General features: G+C 35.1%; 1 protein-coding gene across 4 annotated transcripts in view; it reads left to right on the top strand.

Annotated features, from left to right (window-relative positions):
- Window positions 1-19,579, top strand: part of ERBB4 (erb-b2 receptor tyrosine kinase 4) — a 1,115,448-nt gene extending 1,095,869 nt beyond the window's left edge. For all 4 annotated transcript variants that reach the window (XM_079925304.1, XM_079925305.1, XM_079925303.1 and 1 more), the window contains 3 exons: window positions 10,268-10,315; window positions 11,119-11,416; window positions 14,254-19,579. In XM_079925304.1, the coding sequence (XP_079781430.1) occupies window positions 10,268-10,315; window positions 11,119-11,416; window positions 14,254-14,699 (792 nt within the window). In that variant the 3' untranslated portion in view covers window positions 14,700-19,579. The remainder of the gene's footprint in view (window positions 1-10,267; window positions 10,316-11,118; window positions 11,417-14,253) is intronic.
- The last annotated feature ends 674 nt before the right edge of the window (window positions 19,580-20,253 follow it).

Below are 20,253 nucleotides of genomic sequence, written 5' to 3'. Positions count from 1 at the left end.
CTTGAGGCAAGAAGGGGTCTTGTAGGTTTTTAAGCAGGGGGATGAAACGTGAATATTAGATTGGAGTAAAAGGAAAGACAAAGATCAAGGAGATCAACTAGAAAACTATTACAGTAGTCTAGTCAAGAAATTAGGTCATCATTAAGTTCATCACGTGTGCTGTGCCTGTTTTCCCTAGAGAGTCCTGGTATACGTCTATTATCCTGGCTTAATTATTAATAGCACTTTCTTTTACCCTCAAAATCTCCATTTAGAATGATAAATTATATGGCACCTTAAAACCACAACTAAAATAGTATCAATGAGGATGGAGAAAATGGTTGGATTCTTGAGGTATTAAGATGTTTAAATGGGTAGACTTTGGATGCTTATGAAGAGTGAGATAGAGGTGAAGTCAAAGATGACACTGAGATATTTAACTTACACAAGTAGATAACTTGTTGACACCATTCACCAAACAAAAAATATAAGAGAATTCCATTTAGTGTCAGGAGAGGAGATGTTCATTTCAATTTTGAAAATGTGACTTTTGAAAAACCATGGAACATTCCAGTAGAGATGTCAGGTCAGCAGTTAATTATGTGAGTACACATTGGTACTCAATAGTTCAGTGTTACTTGAGGTGGGGCTATTATGGTCTACTACCACCAATTTGAGAAAATTTCCCCAAATTAATCAGACTACATGGATGCCCTCTGGCCTAACTACAGCCCAGTCCCTGAGAAGAGGATAAGGCTGTAGATAAGAGAGGAGGTTTGGGCGTGTAAGTTACTGACTCAGAATGTTACATCTTCTATAGGAGGATGTTATGGTCCCATTTCCTATAGAACCAGGACAAGAATCAGTGGGCTCTGGAGTCTGTCAGGGAGGAGTAAAAAATCATGGGCTTGAAATTGAAAAGGAAATGTAGAAATCAGACTTCATTGCTCTAGAGTTTCACCTGGCTTGCCCCTAAGCTATGCAGACATAATCTAAGGATACCAAGCAGATTGATTTTTGTTTCATAGTAAACCATAAAAATATTTTTCTAATTGGGCCCATTGATTTTTGCTTGTTAGTAACTAGCTGCGTGACCTTGAGGAAAGTCGCTTTCCATCTCTATTACCATAGCTGAAAATAGGGAGAAAGCAATTGGGTGATCTCTGGCATCCATGTCAGATGTAAATTAGACTGTCCAGTTTCTGGTTTATTATATTTATTTGCCTTCTTCATATTTTTTATTAAACTGTTAGCCATTTTAGAACTTGAAAGGAAACTATTATGACCATGGTTCTGGCTAATCTAGGTTGACTTTGACAGCAAACGGTTTAAATAGGAAACTAAGAAGTATTGGTCATTTTTTATTTTAGGAAATTCCAAAGTGGTTCACAAATAGATGCAGGAATTCTTTATATATTTTTCTTCTTCCTTTTTATATGCAGGAAAATCAAATTTGGGGGATTTTTGAAAATGGTAAAAACTCCTTAGACTATGGGCAACAAGTAGCTCTCGGGGAGAGGTTTTTTCTCTTGGGGTACTGCCTTTAATCTGATATTCATTTTGGCTCAGAACAATTGTAAATAGCAGCCAGCTTCTGTGAAATGTAACTGGTGTTTGCTCTGGGCTGATGGGAGAGCCATGTGCTGTTTGCTCTGTTAGTAGCTGTACCCAAGTATGCACAGTACATTATTCAGATCAGCTCGCACAAACCAGATGTCCTAATTCCAGGTGGACTGTTAGAAATCTTTTTATGTACAGCAACAGCTGTGCCACCTGCTAGCTTAAAGAGCAGTAGTTGGACAAATCAACCATTGTAACCAATTCACTTTTTATCTGGTGAACAGTTTGCATAAACTAGCATAACAAGATATATCCAACCTAATCCACACTGAAATGATAGGAACACTGAAAGTGTTATCTGTATTTTGGTAAATTGTTTGCTTGTTACCAACACCTATCATTTAAGACACTGAATAAAATCTACGTACCAAAATTAGATTTATAAAATTTGCAATTCTGTTTTCTATATTATTTGTTTTCCATCTCCTAACACACAAACTATGCCCTTCATATTTTTTACATTCTCACACACAGATTGCTCTAAATACTGTCATTGTTATTTTGAATGTATAATAAAACTTCCAGAGCTTGGATTATTGCTAAAGAGGAGGTTGAAATATAAAGTATTTCACTGTTGCTTATTATTTGCAAGTAAATAGAATAACTCCGAATAACCACTAAACAAACATTTCCAAGTAGAACTTTTGTAAATGGTATTTCAGTGAACACGATTCATTTGCTGATAAATAATATCCACATGTGAAAAACAGTGGAAACAAAGCAAAAACAAGCCCACAAATGGGCTAACAACCTGTAAAAGAAAATGTGTTAGTTTGAATGAGTTAAGTAAAACTTTATTATCTTGTTTTAAGCAATTAATTTTCTTAATGTGTATATGAATACATATATACACATGTGCACATGTGTGCAGACACACACAAACACACAAATTGTGATTTAAGTAAGTCTTTACTAATAGTATAAAAGGAAACCTATTATACCCAGGCCAAGACTTAGCATTTCAAATTCTAAAGTAATGGCATTCATGACATTCAGAGTGTCTATAATTTTTTTTGTTTGTTTGTTTTCATTTTGCCCTATAGATCAGCAGTCCCCAACCTTTTCAGCACCAGGGACCGGTTTTGTGGAAGATAATTCTTCCACGGACCGGGTACGGGGGCGATGGTTTAGGCGGTAATTCGAGCCACGGGGAACCATGGGCAGACAGATGAAGCTTCACTCACTCGTCCGCCGCTCATCTCCTGCTGTGCGGCCTGATTTCTAACAGGCCACAGACCGGTACCGGTCCGCGGCCCGGGGGGTTGAGGACCCCGGCTATAGATTACTTAATTTTTAAACTATTTCTGTATTTCCCATACATTATCTAATTACACAGATAGAGATAAATACTATGAAAGTGAAAATATGTCAACTGACAATAAGCATATGTATAATTACTGGCTTTTATAGCTAGAATGTTTAAATAATATTTTCTCTCTACATGGAGGCTAATCTGTTTGTAAGTAAAGTATCATTTTAATCAACACTGCTTTTAATCAAATGATATAAGGACAGCTTTTATTTATAGTACTTAATATTAGGGTATCCCTTTTGTCTAATAAACATATAGCCTATTCAATAGGAAAAAAATGATGTATATATTTGTCTTATAACCAAAGCTGCATTAAATTCACTTTAAGACTATATCAGTATATGTTTCAACTGTAAATAAATGCCATCATGGTTTAAGGCAAATGCTTTTGGCTCTATTGAGGAAAATATTTTTTTCTGAAAAACATCAAATTTACCTCCAAAACTCTAAAACTGACTTTTTATCATTTATTAATGCCAATTTGAGGCTGTAAGTATAATGGGATGTACATTAAAGGGAGACTCAGGGAATCTTGTTTCTAGTACTGTTGCTAACTAGTTGTGTGATTTGAAAAATTAACCTAACGTCTTAGAGCATCAGTGTATCCATCAGTAAAATGGAAAATTTAAATTATAAAACTTCAATTCAAAATTTTATCTTCATTAGTCACATCCAAATGTGGTCTTGCCTCCCAAGAGCATAATCATATTTTGCATATAGTCTAAGGTATTTCATAGATACTCCATTTAGAGAAAAGGGAAAAAAGAAAAAAATTAATATACTTTAAAAAAGTTTATGTGAGAAAAGTTTATAAGATGCCTTTGCTTTAATGCTAATCACATTTTACAATATTTAGCAATCAATGGTATGGGCTTCATGCAGAATATTCATTTTACATACATATAATTTGATAGTTGGAAGGGATCTTTCCCATTACCTGTTTTATAGCCCCATTCTTCTTTTCAGAACTAAATAAACTGAGGGTTCAAGAGATTAAGGAATTTGTTAAAAGTCACGTGGTTTAATGACAAAAAGTTCAAGAATGTAACCCTAGAGGTAGAAGGACCTCATGTGGCTGCTTGCTCCATGTCTATGGTATTTTCGTCTTCAAAACTTGCCTGATCTCAATGCATTTTTCATGTAGTAAGAAGTCTTCACTAAATAATCCTCATGATATTGGGATAAAAAACAATCAAGCACAGAGACAGATAACTTTTGGATGTACTTGAAGAATTAGAGTACCTAAGAATTTGGACATAGTAAAGGCTTAATGATTTCATTTAGACTCAAACAGAGATAGTGCAATTGAACTAGATGTTCTCAAGGATGAGTTTAAAAATTAGGAAAAATAGCTGTGTACTCTGTAACTGAAAAGAACTGTCGCAATATGTTTAAGGAACCCCCTGGAAGTTCTCCTTTTTAGATTTCTAGCTACATATGTCAACTAGTAGCTAAGTGATAATTAGGAAAAGGTTCAGATATTACAACATGCTTGTGAAAAGAAATGTAAACAAAATAAAGAGGCAAAAGAAATGCAAAAGAAAGTTGCCAGAACTAAAAACAAAAATACATTTAGAACTTGCACCCAGGATGAAGAGATATAAATTCTACATGATTACTAATCAAGAAAGGTGACAGAATTCTTATTGCTTATCTTGAATGAAGCTAAGGAATGTTGGCACTAATGTAAAATCACATTTCTTTATATCCTCTCTTTTTTGACTGTGCTAATAATGTTCTTCAACTTCATCATGTAATACGAACACACTTAAAACCGAAAGGTATGAAGTGAGGAGGTTTCAGCTCCCATTTTGTTGACTCATCTAGCCATGAATATTTTAAGAAGGAATATCTTCTTGTTCTACTAATATTTGGAAAGGCTATAGGAACTGCTGCCTGGGGTTACAATAGCTTACTTACCCTTAGTGGAGCAAGAAGAGGAATTTATTGACTAAGTCCTGGACTAGGAACAATAAATTCATAAGCAAGAGTGCTGTCATGGAAGATCTTTGTGCTCTCCCATTATGTCAAACCATCTCCTCCTGCTTCAGGGTTGGTTTTTGCTCTTGTCCAGGTAAGAGATACATGTGTGTGTGTGTGTGTGTGTGTGTGTGTGTGTGTGTGTGTGTGTGTGTGTGTGTGTGTGTGTGTGTGTGTGTGTGTGTATTCTTCCCTAACAGTCGTTTTTTGTTGATCTAAAACCATAATGTGTGTATGTATATATATATCTTCTATTAGCACTTAACATTCTACTTTTAGTTCCTTTTCTGTTTAAGTCCTTGTAGTAAATTAAAATGCAAGTAAGATGGGAGGGGCAACATTGTAAGGCATTTTCAGTATTTTATAACTAAGGCTAGTTAATTTCTCAAATTTCTCCTTCAGATTCGTTTTTCATAAGAAAGGGAAACCATGAAATCTTATTTGAGAGAAGAGTTGAGGCATTATGCAGGGGCAGAGGGAGGGCAAACAGAAAATAAAAATGCTAAAGTCAAAATCTACATGTGGCATAATAAAAAGATGTAGGATTCAGAGAGCCGCCAGTGGCTGCGTGTGTGCGTGGGAAAGACTTTTATCTTCCTTGAGGCTCAGTTTTCTCATCTTCAAAATGGGAGTCATAATTTTTAATAATCATATTTACCTTGAAAGGTCATATGAATAAATAAAACCTAAAATATTCTAGTCTGTGGTATATGGTAGGTATACAATGCATGTTGGTTTCCCTTGCTATTTCTCAATTTTCCTAAGAGAAGTAATATATTCATCTGTGAAAGAGTAGACTTTATAATTAAGTTCTAGGGTTAGTGAAAAGTGAACAGAGAATGAAAGCACAAGTTAATACTCCTTCAGGTGGGGCATAGGGTCATTATTATTAATTTATTTATTTATTATAATTTTATATCATTATAATATATTTTTATTTATTATTATATTATCATTATTAACTTTTTTGTGTAAAAACAAAGTTTTTTTTAAAGTAGCATCTCACGTAATCAAACTAAATAAATAAATGAGTACATTAATAAATAAACACGTATCTAAAGAGACAAAAGGCGTTTTGTGTAACATATGTGTTCACACGTATGCATGTGTGTGTGTGAGCCAGCTGCCTAGATGCAATAGGCTTCCCCAGTTCTTACTGGTTTGGGGAATATGAACACATTTTGTTCATTTTTTTTGTTTTGCTTGTTTTCTTCTGGTTGCCTTATGGAAAATGAAGATTCAAAATCCAGATGTCTCAAACGCTGGTATATTGAACTTAGTTGTAAAAAAGATATAGAGGTATAACCATACATCAGGAATTGTACATAACGAAAGAAAACGAAAAAAAAAATTTATCTATCTGCCACCTGACCTGTGAAATGTGAAAGTGCCCATCAGAGTGTTAAGGATATATTCCAAGGAGGATAAAAAATTGAGAACCCTTAATAATTACTATGTGGAAGTGTCTAGGTAATATATCGGTGCTGGTGGATCAGCACCGTCTTATAGAGACACGTGCCATTTTAGTTAAAAGGATTTAGAGTGATTCTTGGCCCTAGAAACTTTAATCCTATAGTTAATATTACAAGTAACAATTATCTGAAGATTAAAAACAACTCTCTCTCATTAAGCACATGTTTAATTTAGGTAGAAGTTAGGCATTAAGCACGTATTTTTGTTTGTCTCCTAAGAAGATACATTTGTATAATATTTAGAAAAATATCACAGGACACAGTTCATCTAATTAACAATTAAAAATTTCCCAGGAATAATATAAAAGAAATACATTTTAATTAATACAATAAATATGAGAAATGCAGTACATGTAGTAAGACAAAGGTTCAAATCTTTATCATTCAACTGAAAAGTAAATTTTAGGACATGATGTATCTAAAAGTGCACTTAATACTGTATTTGATGTAGTTGTTGACATTTGCCTTCTCTATAACCCCTGGCATTTGGATCCGAGTTAATCATACAGTGTCCCAGTGATTGTGGCCACAAATTAAACTTGACTCTCTTCACATCACCCTTACATATTTCCCCACCAGGAGCAAGCTCCAGATCACCTGCCAGTTCATAGCCCACCTCTTTCTATCTTTGTCCTGCTGACTGTAAATCCCCTCACCAGTTAATTGAACAGATGTACCCAGTGCTGCTTCCTGAAGATCGTCAAAGCTGGGCTTTGACAGACAGCAGAAAGTGGCACAATAAAAAAAAAAAAAATGAAAGCCTTTTAACTGAGAGCACTGCTTTGTTCTGCTTAGAACGTTAAGGTCACTGCAGCTCATTCTGATTGTGGGGATCTTAATTTTTACTCAACCAATTTACTTGCAGCTGTCATTCTTTCCAATATTAAAAGTTCAGCTTTTCAAGCGTGGGGAACTGGGGGATGGTTGTGTGGGGAAAGAGAAGAGCTTGTTACAAACTAAAAACAGCAAAAACAAGTAAAATCTGGCTTGGCTGTCAAGTACAAAAAGTTATTTTCAAAGCCTATAAATTATGACATAGTGATTAACATGTAATTTAAATATATTTAAACAACAATTATATCACATTTCCAGCCCAGCTAATTGGCCTCACAGATGTTCCCTTGTAGCTGCATTGCCCTTCCAGGGAGATATGAATGAGGTGCTTTTTATCATGGAAAAGGGAAAAAAGGCAAATGGAAAAAATGGAAACAGAAACATAAAAAGCAGCCAGTAACCCTAAAAACAATGAATGCTAAGGGAATTTTGTTTAGCTTTTTTTCCATTTTAATGCTGAAAACTAGAAAAAGCATGAAGACACTCCTATTACTGTGATGGTCTCTGGCAGTGTGTCTAGATACAGAGTTGGCAGGTTGCTGACTGAAAGACTTGTCAAAGCAAGGACAGCGGATCCATTCTAATAAAGCGTGGCTGCACTTTGTGTCTTGGAACAGACTAACTGCAAGAGATCTAGTTATTTTTAATACAACACCTTTACAATTGAAGGCGGTCTAGCCCAGATAATGAATATAGATAATAAACTATTTCCTGATGAAGAATGACTTGTGAGTTATTCTTTTGATCATTTATCTCTCAAGTTTTATAAAATGTTAAATGTGCAGCAGGCAGTGCTGTTTCCTCAGCCGTGATTCTAATCGAACATTACCCAGTATAGCAACTCTTGCAAAAGAAGAGGTCAAAGGAACACTGGTGATTATGAATATTTTGGAATACGTTGCCTTTTAATATCTAATCATGAAATTGAAATAAATTCACTCCAGCCTCACCTTACTCTTACCTTTTCTTCTAATAATCTCAGGTAATGTTTGATAGTACAATGTAAATTACAAAAGGCCACTGAACATGCCTCTCCTAGTGTATCATGGTATCTCCAGCATCTACCGTAATTCCTGTGCTTTCACTGTAGCAATTTAATAAATATTTGCTAAATGCTTGCCAAATAATCCAGGTTTAATGATAGGGTAAGGCCAAGGTTGTAATATGATAAAGGTCCAGCAGGCAGGTGTCATATTTTTGTACCAGCCCTCTATTTTACATATCACTGGACTAGATGGAAAATTTACTTCTCAAATTTTATGAACAAATGAATTTTATTTTATGACACTCTAAAAGGTAGCAAAATGTACCTATATTTAAGGTGCTATGGAAGACAAGTAGGCATTTTAAAATGCTTCTTTGATGAGAAGCCTTGGCAATTTGATTGCTTGACTTTAAACATTTGACTTAGCAGGTGTGAACATTTAAATTTCACATATTCTCTACATTTGTATAATAGTGCAGAGCTTAAAAAGTTCATCTATATATAATATTGTGCTTTATCTTCATTAAGAATAAAAGAGGCCAAGGATGAAAATGAGGGTCCGAGATATTTCACGATTGACCATATCACTTGTAATTGGGACTGGAGCTTGGAGCTTCTAACATACCATACAACAATCTGTCTACTGTACAAAAGCACCTCCTATGCAGTGCATATTAAATATATCTAACTTTCCATGTCATAGTCTTCAGTGTGTTGTTAGTTATGTTATTAGAGAAGAAAAGAGATAAATATTTTCTATGCCATCATGTAAGTGACTCAGTTATGGGCAGAGTTTAAATGTAAATTCAGTGTAGGGGTTCAGAGTTTGTCCCTTGATTTGTCCAGCAGGCTAAGTTAATTAAAGGAAAACTATATTATCTAGTTGTTATTAATTTGTATTAAACGGTTAATCTCCATGGGACCATGTTCTTAGATTAGTCTGTGAATCTCTAAATTATAAAAACGTTGATCTGGAATAAGATTTAGCCCTGTTTCACAGATGTTTCAAGATGTTGTCTTTCAGGTTTATTTTAGTCATCTCTGTTCAGTTAAATCCAGAAGGTAGAGAATGCAAAGTTCATAAAATCAACTGTTTTTATTTGCATTATTCATTATTTCCAGTGCTAAGAAAAGTGCCTGGTGCATACATAGACCATGGTTTCTCAAGAAATGTGTTTAATAAATGATTGATTTTATATATATATATATATATATATATATATATATATATATAAAATTTTTAGCTGGGAAACAGAGGTTGTGTTCATACATCCCCTGTACTTACCATAAGGAACGTTGTCCTTAATATTTTATCATATTTTTATATTGAATTTTATTTAACCCATAGGCTAGAGTTTTAAGCCATAAGACTGTCTTTTTTTATTAATTGCAATCTAATTTCAACTGATTCTAAATACATAAAATTAATGTATGCAAAGCATGTTTCCAGTAAAGAAACGATTTTCCAAGATTTTCTGCTTTTTCTTCACTTAAAAAGAAAAAAAGACTGATGAGAAAATATTATGTACCTTTTTATAAAAGAGGCTAAGGAGTTGACCCTTTGCTGAAATGGGGAAAAATAAATGTAACTTGATAGCAAAAATTATTCCAGGCAAGTTGAAGTCCACCTCTGTCTCCTTTTAGATAAGTTTCTTCCTATGAGAGGAAAGTTAATGCTGTGGTATGTGGCCATTCCAGTTATTTAACGTGTAACAAAGGAAAGGGTTCCTCATTTACAACTCAAGTTAATTTACTGCTTTTCCCTTTCTTCCAGGGTTAATCAGAAGAACATTTATTGTCAACTTTATTTTTAATCCATTTAAAATTTTACTTTTTCTATATAATTCTTCTTTACAGGGATTGAATTAAAATATTCAACATCCTCAGAAAATATAAATAAACTTGCTTGTCGTCAGAGTGCGTAAAATTTTACTGTTTAGCAAACGTCACTGTTGTGCATGTTTTCCCCTTTGGTTCATACAACTCATGTGGCTTTTCTTTTTTTTTTTTTTCTGCTCTTTTTTGTTTTTTTTCATTCATGTTACCTCTTATTACATCCATCATTCCATTTTTCTTTCCTATTAGAGTGAAATTGGACACAGCCCTCCTCCTGCCTACACCCCCATGTCAGGAGTAAGTATTTCACAATCAACCTTCATCTTTTAGGATTTTTGGTCTTTGCTTATCATGTTTCCTCTCTTGCCTCACCATAATTTCCTCATTTTGCCTTTGCCAACAGTGAGTTAAGAATTTACTGTAGCTTGTGTACCTGCCTATGTAGATATGTTTTATCTCAGTAGATAATCCAGAGTTGAGATATCATGCATCAACAGTAGCTTTTGATTTTTATCTGAAGAATTTACCTGGGCTCATACATCATGCTTCTGGGTAAAGAGGTTATCTTTACTTCCACGATTATAGGTCTTGGGCTAAAAAGTCAGAATCTCAGTGGTGATTCTCTAGTTAGATACTAGAGACTCAGAGTCACAGTAACCACAGACTAGAAGGCAATAAGGAAACATCACCATTCAAACTGCATCACTGTACTTCTGTTCTTAATGGCAACTGCCTATAGTTAATGACATTGCCATATGTCTTGAAGATTCACTTTGAATTTTTACATTAAAAATAAGCAGTTGTGGGATAGGAACATGAAATACTTTTTATTAGATCATGTGTTAGGTGGTTAATAAAATTAAAATATATATTTCCAAAATGTTTTCCCACAATTGATTTATTTTATAAGAAAAATTGGAATTTTAGGTGTTTCTAGTCTAATTCAAACTCATTGACTATTAGGGGGAAAAACTCAATTAAGAAACTCTGACTTCGCTCTGAAAGACAAACTTCCATATTCTTTTGGTTATTAACATCCATATTTTTGACAGCTATTCCTAACAATACCTTTGGTCTAAATGTGTTTCTACTATTGACAGAACCAGTTTGTGTACCGAGATGGGGGTTTTGCTGCAGAACAAGGAGTGCCCATGCCTTATAGGGCCACCACCAGCACAATCCCAGAAGCCCCAGTTGCTCAGGGGGCTACCGCCGAGATTTTTGATGACTCCTGCTGTAACGGCACCTTACGCAAGTCCGTGGCACCCCACGTCCAAGAGGACAGCAGCACGCAGAGGTACAGCGCTGACCCCACAGTGTTCGCCCCAGAACGGAGCCCACGAGGAGAGCTGGATGAAGAAGGTTACATGACCCCTATGCGAGACAAACCCAAACAAGGTACAAGCAGAATGTTCAGAAATGATTGCCACTCGACATTTGTCTCTATCAAAATAAGCAAAGTATGGAAGGGAAATTGCCAAACTATCTGCCTATGTAAAATGTGTGATCCACGAAAGGCTTAGGCTGCTGCTATTCCTAGTAAGCTTTCTGAATCAAAAGCGTCCACATCATCTAGGGGCTTTTTTAGAAACCAGAATCGCAGGCCCCACTTGAATAGGAATCTGCATTTTAACAAGATCCCCAGGTGATTTTTATGCATAATCAAGCTTGAGAAGCACTGAGCTAAACATATCTTTATTGGAATATTTGAATGAGGTAGCATATCACAAGATTTCAGAACCCTTACTCCATTGGACTTATTGTGGAGATCATAAAGACTGATGTTGTTGGTAAAAATGTCCAAAGCTTTCAATGGCACCAATAAAAGACTTGATTGATGCATTAAAATGGTGTCATTTAATGACCTAGTTTATTATAAGAAATGACTTCTTGTATGATACATTTCAAAAATTAAAGTTCTGACCCTGCATATACTTATATGTATACCGTCACATCTTGAAAATACTCATAGCTTGTGCCTTTACAAAGAACAGAAGTAACTTTACAAAGTTAGTAGTAGAAATGTTAAACACCCAAATCAGATAACATTTCAATTTGAGAAAGCCTCTTTCCTTTTATGTTAACAGCATCAGAAAAAGAAGAGGGATGATTGTTATTAAAAACCGGTGACTGTTTCTTAGAGTCTTCTAAGTGTCACAGTAAACTGTATTTTAAGACTCTGAATAAAGGCCCATTGTCTCACTTAACATGCAGTTATATTCACTTTTATAGTATGCAATTAAGGGATGCCTAAATACATATTGTCAGTAATCTATTAAAATATATCCACCTCTATATGTATGAAAGTATTACTGTAACGAAGAATTGGATGTTGACAGTAGCCCAATAGTGACACAAATGTAGGTTTTGAGAAGCTTTGACAGATGCCTAAAAGTGAAATGCTCTCTGGGAAGATTCTCAACTCAACCATAAAATTATTCCTATCTACAGAACTACATGGCTATACAAATTTGCCTCAGGACAATAGATAAGCAGATTGCTTTGAGAAAAGGTAACTTGAACCTTCTAAGAGAAAGGCAAGTCAGTCTGTGTAGACTCACTGTAGACCATCCCCAGATTTTATTTCTGAGTACTAAACTAAGAGACCCACATTTATGTAGAACTCTAGCCCAGTTCTCAGAGAGTAGAGAATTTTAGTATAGACATTCCTATACTTTCCATTAAGAAATTTCAGGACTCTGATAAGAAAACTCCAATTCTGACTCCCTTATAGGTATTTTTCATATATTTTTCTTAAAATGACAGTAGCTTTGAGAACCATTCAAATTAAAACTTACGATGAAGTGTGAAGTTCAGCCTCCTCCTGTAGGGGCAATAGTGAAAACAGTGCAGTAGAACAAGATTATTCAACAGGAGTTAGGGAATTTGAATTCTAGTTCAACACAAATTATATCCTTCATACATCATTTAATCTCAATTTTCTGTCTATAATGCTGGAAGAATACACCTTGCACTTCCTTTTTCACAGGATTGTAAAAAGGGATGAAATAATAGTGCCTTGTAAATTATTGAACTGTAATCTGTGTATATGATGGTGGGATATTCATTACTGTCTTTTAACTTGCACATGACACTAAATAGTTAACTATATCCAGTAGGCCTATATCCAGGAAAAAATAACCCTGGGTTGATGAGATTTTTCTCTCTACATGTCGGGTTTATTATAGGGGATAGAAAGTTTGTTTCAGAATGGTAGCATCTCAACAAACAGTTATGCCCTCTCCCTACCCCAACACCAAAGTAGGAATAGCTAAAGTGTCATTTTTGTGCATATATTTAAAAAGAGGGTCTACTATATATGTGTATATATGTCTATATATATTCTATACTATAAACATAGGAATAGAATTAAACATGAGGAGAGCAGCATTAATTAGCAGTATTTTTGAAAATTCTAGCCCAGTATCTATTCTAGCCCAATACCTATTTATTAGACTGAATCATGCAAAATAGCTGCTATATGACTAGCTTCAACCTACAAAATAGCAATTTCATATGATTCAAACTAATAATTTGCTATTTTATGATTATGATTAGCTATTGGAAATAAATGTTACAGTTATATTTATTGTTAAGCATATATTTTGTCAAGCAAGTCAATATAGAGGCATGTTAGATGTCTATATTATTTGATTAGTTGAGTCTTTTCCTTAGATGTTTTCTTTCCTGTGTGTAAATCTTTCTGAGGGAATATCTGTAATCAAATCCTTGTTACCTATGCAGACATTCTAAGCAAATTATGTAGACTAAAAACTACTTTTATTTCACTTCATCCATTTATCTTGACATGGAGTTAATCTGTAGACATTTTGATCTTCCAGTATTCTTTAAAAATCTCCATATTTAAAATCTATTTAACCTTGATAGTTTGTCTTATCTTCCAACATAAATTACCAACTTTTAGAAAATAGAAGCATTTAAACAACTGGCCCCATAAGTAGGAGAGACAAATGCAAGCAGAAAGAAAGAAGAACAATCTAGGGAACAGGGACTCTGACCCTGGCCTTGTTGGTGCCTTGTTTTGTCACTAACCTTTTTTGCCCACTTACTCCTCTTTCATATGATAGTAGTAATCAACAAAAAATTTTTGTGAAAATTCCTGAAATATGTGGCTTTATTGTCCTGGAAAAAGAAGCTAACCATTCTATATAACCATGGTCTGATTAACATTTTCCAGAAAGTAGATGTTAACTGATACTTTTGTATTACATCAGAATACCTGAACCCTGTGGAGGAGAACCCTTTTGTCTCTCGGAGGAAAAATGGAGACCTTCAAGCTTTGGATAATCCTGAATATCACAGTGCTTCCCATGGTCCACCCAAGGCAGAGGATGAGTATGTGAATGAGCCACTGTACCTCAACACCTTTGCCAACACCTTGGGGAACTCTGAATACCTGAAGAACAACGTACTGTCTGTGCCAGAGAAGGCCAAGAAAGCATTCGACAACCCTGACTACTGGAACCACAGCCTGCCACCTCGGAGCACCCTTCAGCACCCAGACTACCTGCAGGAGTACAGCACAAAATATTTTTATAAACAAAATGGAAGGATCCGGCCTATTGTGGCAGAGAATCCTGAATACCTCTCTGAGTTCTCGCTGAAGCCAGGCACTGTGCTGCCTCCTCCACCCTACAGACACCGGAATACTGTGGTGTAAGCTCAGCAGTGGTTTTCAGGTGGAGAGAGACGCCCGCTCCAATTTCCCCGCTGCCTCTCTTTCTCTTGTGGTCTTCCCTCTACTCTCAAGGCCAGTAGTTCTGACACTTCCCAGTGGAGATATCAAGATGCAATGATAGTTATGTGCTTATCTAACTTGAACATTAGAAGGAAGGACTGAAAGAGAAAGACAGGAGGAACCACACTGTTTCTTCATTTCTCTGCATGGGTTGGTCAGGATACTGGAACAGCTAGAGAAGGACCAGCAAATATGAGACAATACTGCCTGCTGTCAAACTAGTTCCCAACTTTTTTTTTTTACATTGTTTTCTTTGCCTGCCTTCCTTCCTTCCTTCCTGTATTTCAATGCACATGCTTGAAAGACCCAAGCTGCAGGAACCGATGTGTATATTTTCAGCATCCCTGGAAATCCTAATGATGTTTCCAGAAGAACAAAATGATAACCTTTTTTATAATGTATGATAGTAACTAAGATTGAAAATCCAATCTCTTTCTCAGACAGTTTCAATCTTGACAAGCAAGAATGGCCAACTCAGCTTTCATAAGTTTTGAATCTTCATCAAAGTTATAACTAGTAATTATGTTTGGAGAGCTCTTTTGTTTTTTTCATTTTGTTTTGCTTTGATCTGTCTCTTCATATTACTTTCTCCCCTCTTTTCAGCTTTAATTTATAATTGCAAACATTTTTCCATCAAACCTTCTTAGGTGTTGCTATAAATTGAAAGAATTGTAAAAAAATATTTTAATATGGTGAAATGGCCACTATTTTAAATATGCAGTCTTTAGAATTAGAAAGGGAAGCCAAGATATTAGTCAAATGTAACATCAAATCTTACTTTTGTGTTTTACACTATTGAATATGTATCCCCCCCCAATCCTTTACATTCTTCAACATTTTCTTCCCCTCTATAAATGACAGTACTTGATAGGCAGTTGGTAATGTTAAGAATAGAAGGGAAACTAAGAGACAGTTCTGTGTGGTTCATGAAAACTACTGACACTTTCAGGGGTGGTCCAATGGGGAATCCATTGAACTGGAAGAAACACACTGGATTGGGTATGTCTACTTGGCAGATACTCAGAAATGTAGTTTGCACTTAAGCTATAATTTTATTTGTTCTCTTTCTGAACTCCATTTTGGATTTTGAATGAAGCAATATGGAAGCAACCAGCAAAATAATTCATTTAAGTACTTTTTTTTTTAAAAAAAGAGCTAAGATAAAGAAAGACTGTGGAAATGCCAAACCAAGCAAATTAGGACTTCAGAACACTTTGGGATTATAGTGAGAGGGTCAGCACATGATCAACATGTGATATCACATTTCCTAAACAAGGAAATTTGTCCAGTTTGTATACTCCACTTGAAGGAATGCAAGTAAGGATTGGCTTGAATTCCATGGAATTTCTAGTATAAGACTCTATATTAAGTGGAAGGTAACTCTTTGCACATAAATTGGTATAATAAAAAGAAATACAAACATTCACTGCTGATAGATAGGTCCTTGGGTCAAAAGTTGTAAATAAATGTGAAAAAACTTCTCATGTAATTATTTTAATATCCAACATACTACTCTTTTGATACTTTATATAATAACTCTTTTTCTTCAAACACAGCATCCTAGTTCTAGAGCCACCTTTCTTGTGTATCACTTTAAAGAATACCTACTGAGTTAAGATGAGCAATGGGAACAAATGGTAGGAATGAGTTTTCAGGAAAAGGGGGCCTCAGGTCAGTAATTAGAAAAATTGGATAGAAATCTCTCTCTTTAGGAAAATCTGGCCCAATTCATTTGGAATTTTTAAAAAATATTTCTTTCCAATGTTAAAGTATTGGGATCAAATATTAGTGGCACAGGTTAGGATGAAAGTTTTTCTCGGGCAATATTCTTGAAATGGAATGAAAAACAATGCAAAACTCAAATCAGATTAAAATGTATCAACTAAAAATTTGAGATTGTTTTCTTAGTAGATCAGGAAGAATGACAATATTTGTAGCTGGAGAGGAGAAACAGTGTTCTTCTAAGTGTATATAATGTATGTGTTAATACCTTGTAAAATCAAGACTTGGCATGAAGATCATGTATATTTCCAATGCCTAGGACAAACCAGTAGGACTGTGAGATGCTGCCCCTACATGAAGTTGAAAGGGTTATCAACATGCTTTTTGAAGTGTCAAAAATTAAAAAAAAAGGAAATTGGTTAAGCCCAACAGGGAAGGATGTAAATACATGTTTTTCTAGAGCTATCTAAACTTTATTTCAAAACTTGAATTATTCATCCATCTATAAATGTTGGTTATTTAACTAGTATATGTAGTTCATAAGGTAATAGAAAAGGTGATTATGAAAGCATGTATATATCTGGACAGAACCATGATAATGCTGTAAGATGTAGATTTAGTTAGGTTAACAGATGTTAAATGATTTTAATACTAGTAAATAAATCACACTAGAAAACTAACCACAAAATATAATGTAGCAAAATAAAATGCAGGATATGAAAATGTAGGATGGATTTTGCATAGTAAAAAATGTTTGCCATTTAAAATTGTTATTTGTTAGGTTGAGCTGAAAGTGGGCATATAAAAAGCAGGTTCCACTTAAGAAAACTTGCTTTAAAACATTACAATTATTTTTTTCTCATTCTCTTATTCCTTTACCATTTGTAAAATGTATTACGTGTAAAGAGGAATTTTTCAAATTTGTTTTGCAAATACCACCTTGTAGAGTTTAACAGGCAAATATGTTACAGATGACTTTAAGTAAGAGGTTTCAAAATGAAGTGAAGGAAATATAAATGTTCTATTACCTTATGCAGAGACAAAAAAATGAGTGGTGTCATTTAGTAAACAAACAAAATGCATTTAATTTGTGACATATTCTTTCTTTTTTCTATGATACCCTCCCATCTCCAAAAAGAACCCAAGGAATTAATTAACAATATTCTGAGAAATAAATGCTAAAGCAAGCATTTCAAACTGCCGTATTTCCATTGTTTTGGACAATAGTTGATAGCCAGATGATTTTTAATAGGGTAAATGAGAAATCCAGGTGGATAAGCTTCTAGTTATTGAAAAGCCAGAAAACTAAATCTACTGTATATCCTATGGGCAGAGAATTATGCTGGGCCTCTCTTTATGCATATGGTTTTGAAGGACAGCCTGGTACCCATGCAGACACCTAAAGGCAGACTTATATCTGCTGATTGCCATTTGCTTAAGAACGAATAAGAGTATACAGATGTAGACTGGGCATCATTTTAAAATAACACTATCAGTAGAGACCTTGATATTACTGATATTACAAAGGGGCCAGCTTTTATACTTCTGGGTAGAATTAATACAATTTTTCTAATACCAGAGAGCCTTTGCAAAAGTAGTTCTTTCCACAATTGCAAACATTAAGCCGTTATGGGCACAGTGTTGGATCAGGAGTCCTTCAGTTTATATGGACACATGGCTTTAGCACCATGGGCTACTTTGTTCTTTTCATTAAACAAAAGTCTCTATGAAATAAAATTTTCAGACACTCGGTTCAAGCCCCACTGATTTTGTAAAGGTGAAAAAATGTAGGATGTGTCACTTTTGCAGACCCCTGCCTCACCTCTTCACAGCCAGGTGATCTTTTGGGCAGAAGAAATGCTTCTCTAGTCATGAGCTGAAAAGACTCCAAGCCCCAGTTTCATGGAGGTTTTCACATGCTTCCCCTGGAAAATACTCCCTGACAGTCAGCTTTGCAAGTAAGTGATTATCTTGTTAGGAATCACAGAAACAATTCATTTCTCTCTGGACCTTAAGGAAAATGCTGCCCTTACTTCTTTTACCATTGGCACAACTACCCATTTTCCTTACTTTTCTGCCACCCTAGTTCAAAGCGGCCCTCTTGATGCTGTGCCTGTCTTAAGCCATAGTGGAACTCTGAGGTCCCACACACTGCTTTGTAAAACCTTGATTTAGCCTCTGCCCTCAAATGTCTGACTTTTCCATAAAAGATAGTAGCAATTTGGACATTGTTTAAATTATTTCTCAAATAAATGACTGCACAGAGCATACTTTATGATGTTAAAATTATGCTTTTCCATGAAGATCGATTCTCTTACTATGTCCTTCTCTGTAGGAATTTGAGTCGAGTCAGCCCTGTGATGAATCTTGAAACTCACGTATGTGCACATACCCGTGGTAGGTTTTAGATTTAATCTTTTCATGAAGACTTTACATTATAATAAGTTATTTTTGCCAGCAAATTAACTTATTTACTTTATTTATCTTACTTTGCTCCTGATTGCAAATATTTTACAGCTGCTGTATATATTTTTTTTTTCCGATAAATGAAGAGTCTTATTATCATAAAGGTAAAGGCTATTCAGCTCTGAGAACCACCTGTAGCTCTTTACTGGATCATTCATCCCTCTGACAAATACATAATGAGTGCAGTTTCACTGAAAGGAAAATCCATGTTGTCTAATAGGTTGCCATTTTTTCTCTACTTTTGCTTTTTAAGGATATTTTTCTTTCAATACTCTAAGTGTTTTACCCATATCACAATAAGTGGTTACATTTGTACAAATATAAAAAAACCAAGTTCCATACCTGTAGGCAATAGTCTAACTTGTCCGAACCACTTTGCCTTTACTGCTATTTTTATCCCTGATATGTAGCTGTTTCCCCCGGGCCTGTAGCTGTTATGAAGGAAAGCAAATCATACCTCCTAAGTATTGACATAACCTGATTCTTGAGTACCATTTGCAGATTTTTCAATTAGTGGGGGGGGTGTACCTTTTCCCTAATGTGAGAGTCATTTTCCTGTATATTTCTGGATCTCTCAGGGGCTGGGAGGGGGGCGTGAGGGGGCTACACCATAGCACTCCAAGAATCCTTTGGGATTACTCCAGTAATCAACTATGGAAGTTATTTTCTAAGTGTAGATATGTAAGCTGTTCTTTTAAAGTAAGGTACTTTGGAATATTGTAGCATAAATTGGTACTGCTGTTAAATGGGTCGATTATTAAACTGAGCAGCTGTGCAAGGGCAGCTAACTTTGAATGCACACCTCACTGGCTGGTGTGTCTACATCTCCTGTCGTGAGCACCAGGGACTTGCATTGCTGCAGGTCAAAACTGCATTTTCACACAACTTGACTAGGTGTTCATCTTTCCTGAGCACCATTATAACAAGATCAAATGAAAATGAGATCGATCTGCAAGACAATTCAGAGCACAAAATGTCATGTGAAATCTTCTCTTAAACACTCATCTCATACATGCATCAAAGTAATTGACTAGTTGACGAAGATCAGTTCAGGTGACAAAGGGAGACACTTTACCAAAAAGGCAGAGGCTTAAGGTATTATATACATTTGTATTCATTTCCTCATGTTCTTAACTTGTAAAGAGAAAACAAGCCCTCTCTCTTCTGAAGTATCTTCAAAGGACAGGGGTGCAAAAATAACTAGCTGGTTAGCCATTGATGTTTCATTTAAATCCCAGTGTTCAAAGTTAGCTGCCTTTTTGAAATAAACAAACAAAAAATACTACTG

Source organism: Stenella coeruleoalba (genome assembly GCF_951394435.1).
Source record: "Stenella coeruleoalba genome assembly, chromosome: 6".
NCBI lineage: Eukaryota > Metazoa > Chordata > Mammalia > Artiodactyla > Delphinidae > Stenella > Stenella coeruleoalba.
This window is presented reverse-complemented; position numbering and strand designations above follow the sequence as displayed.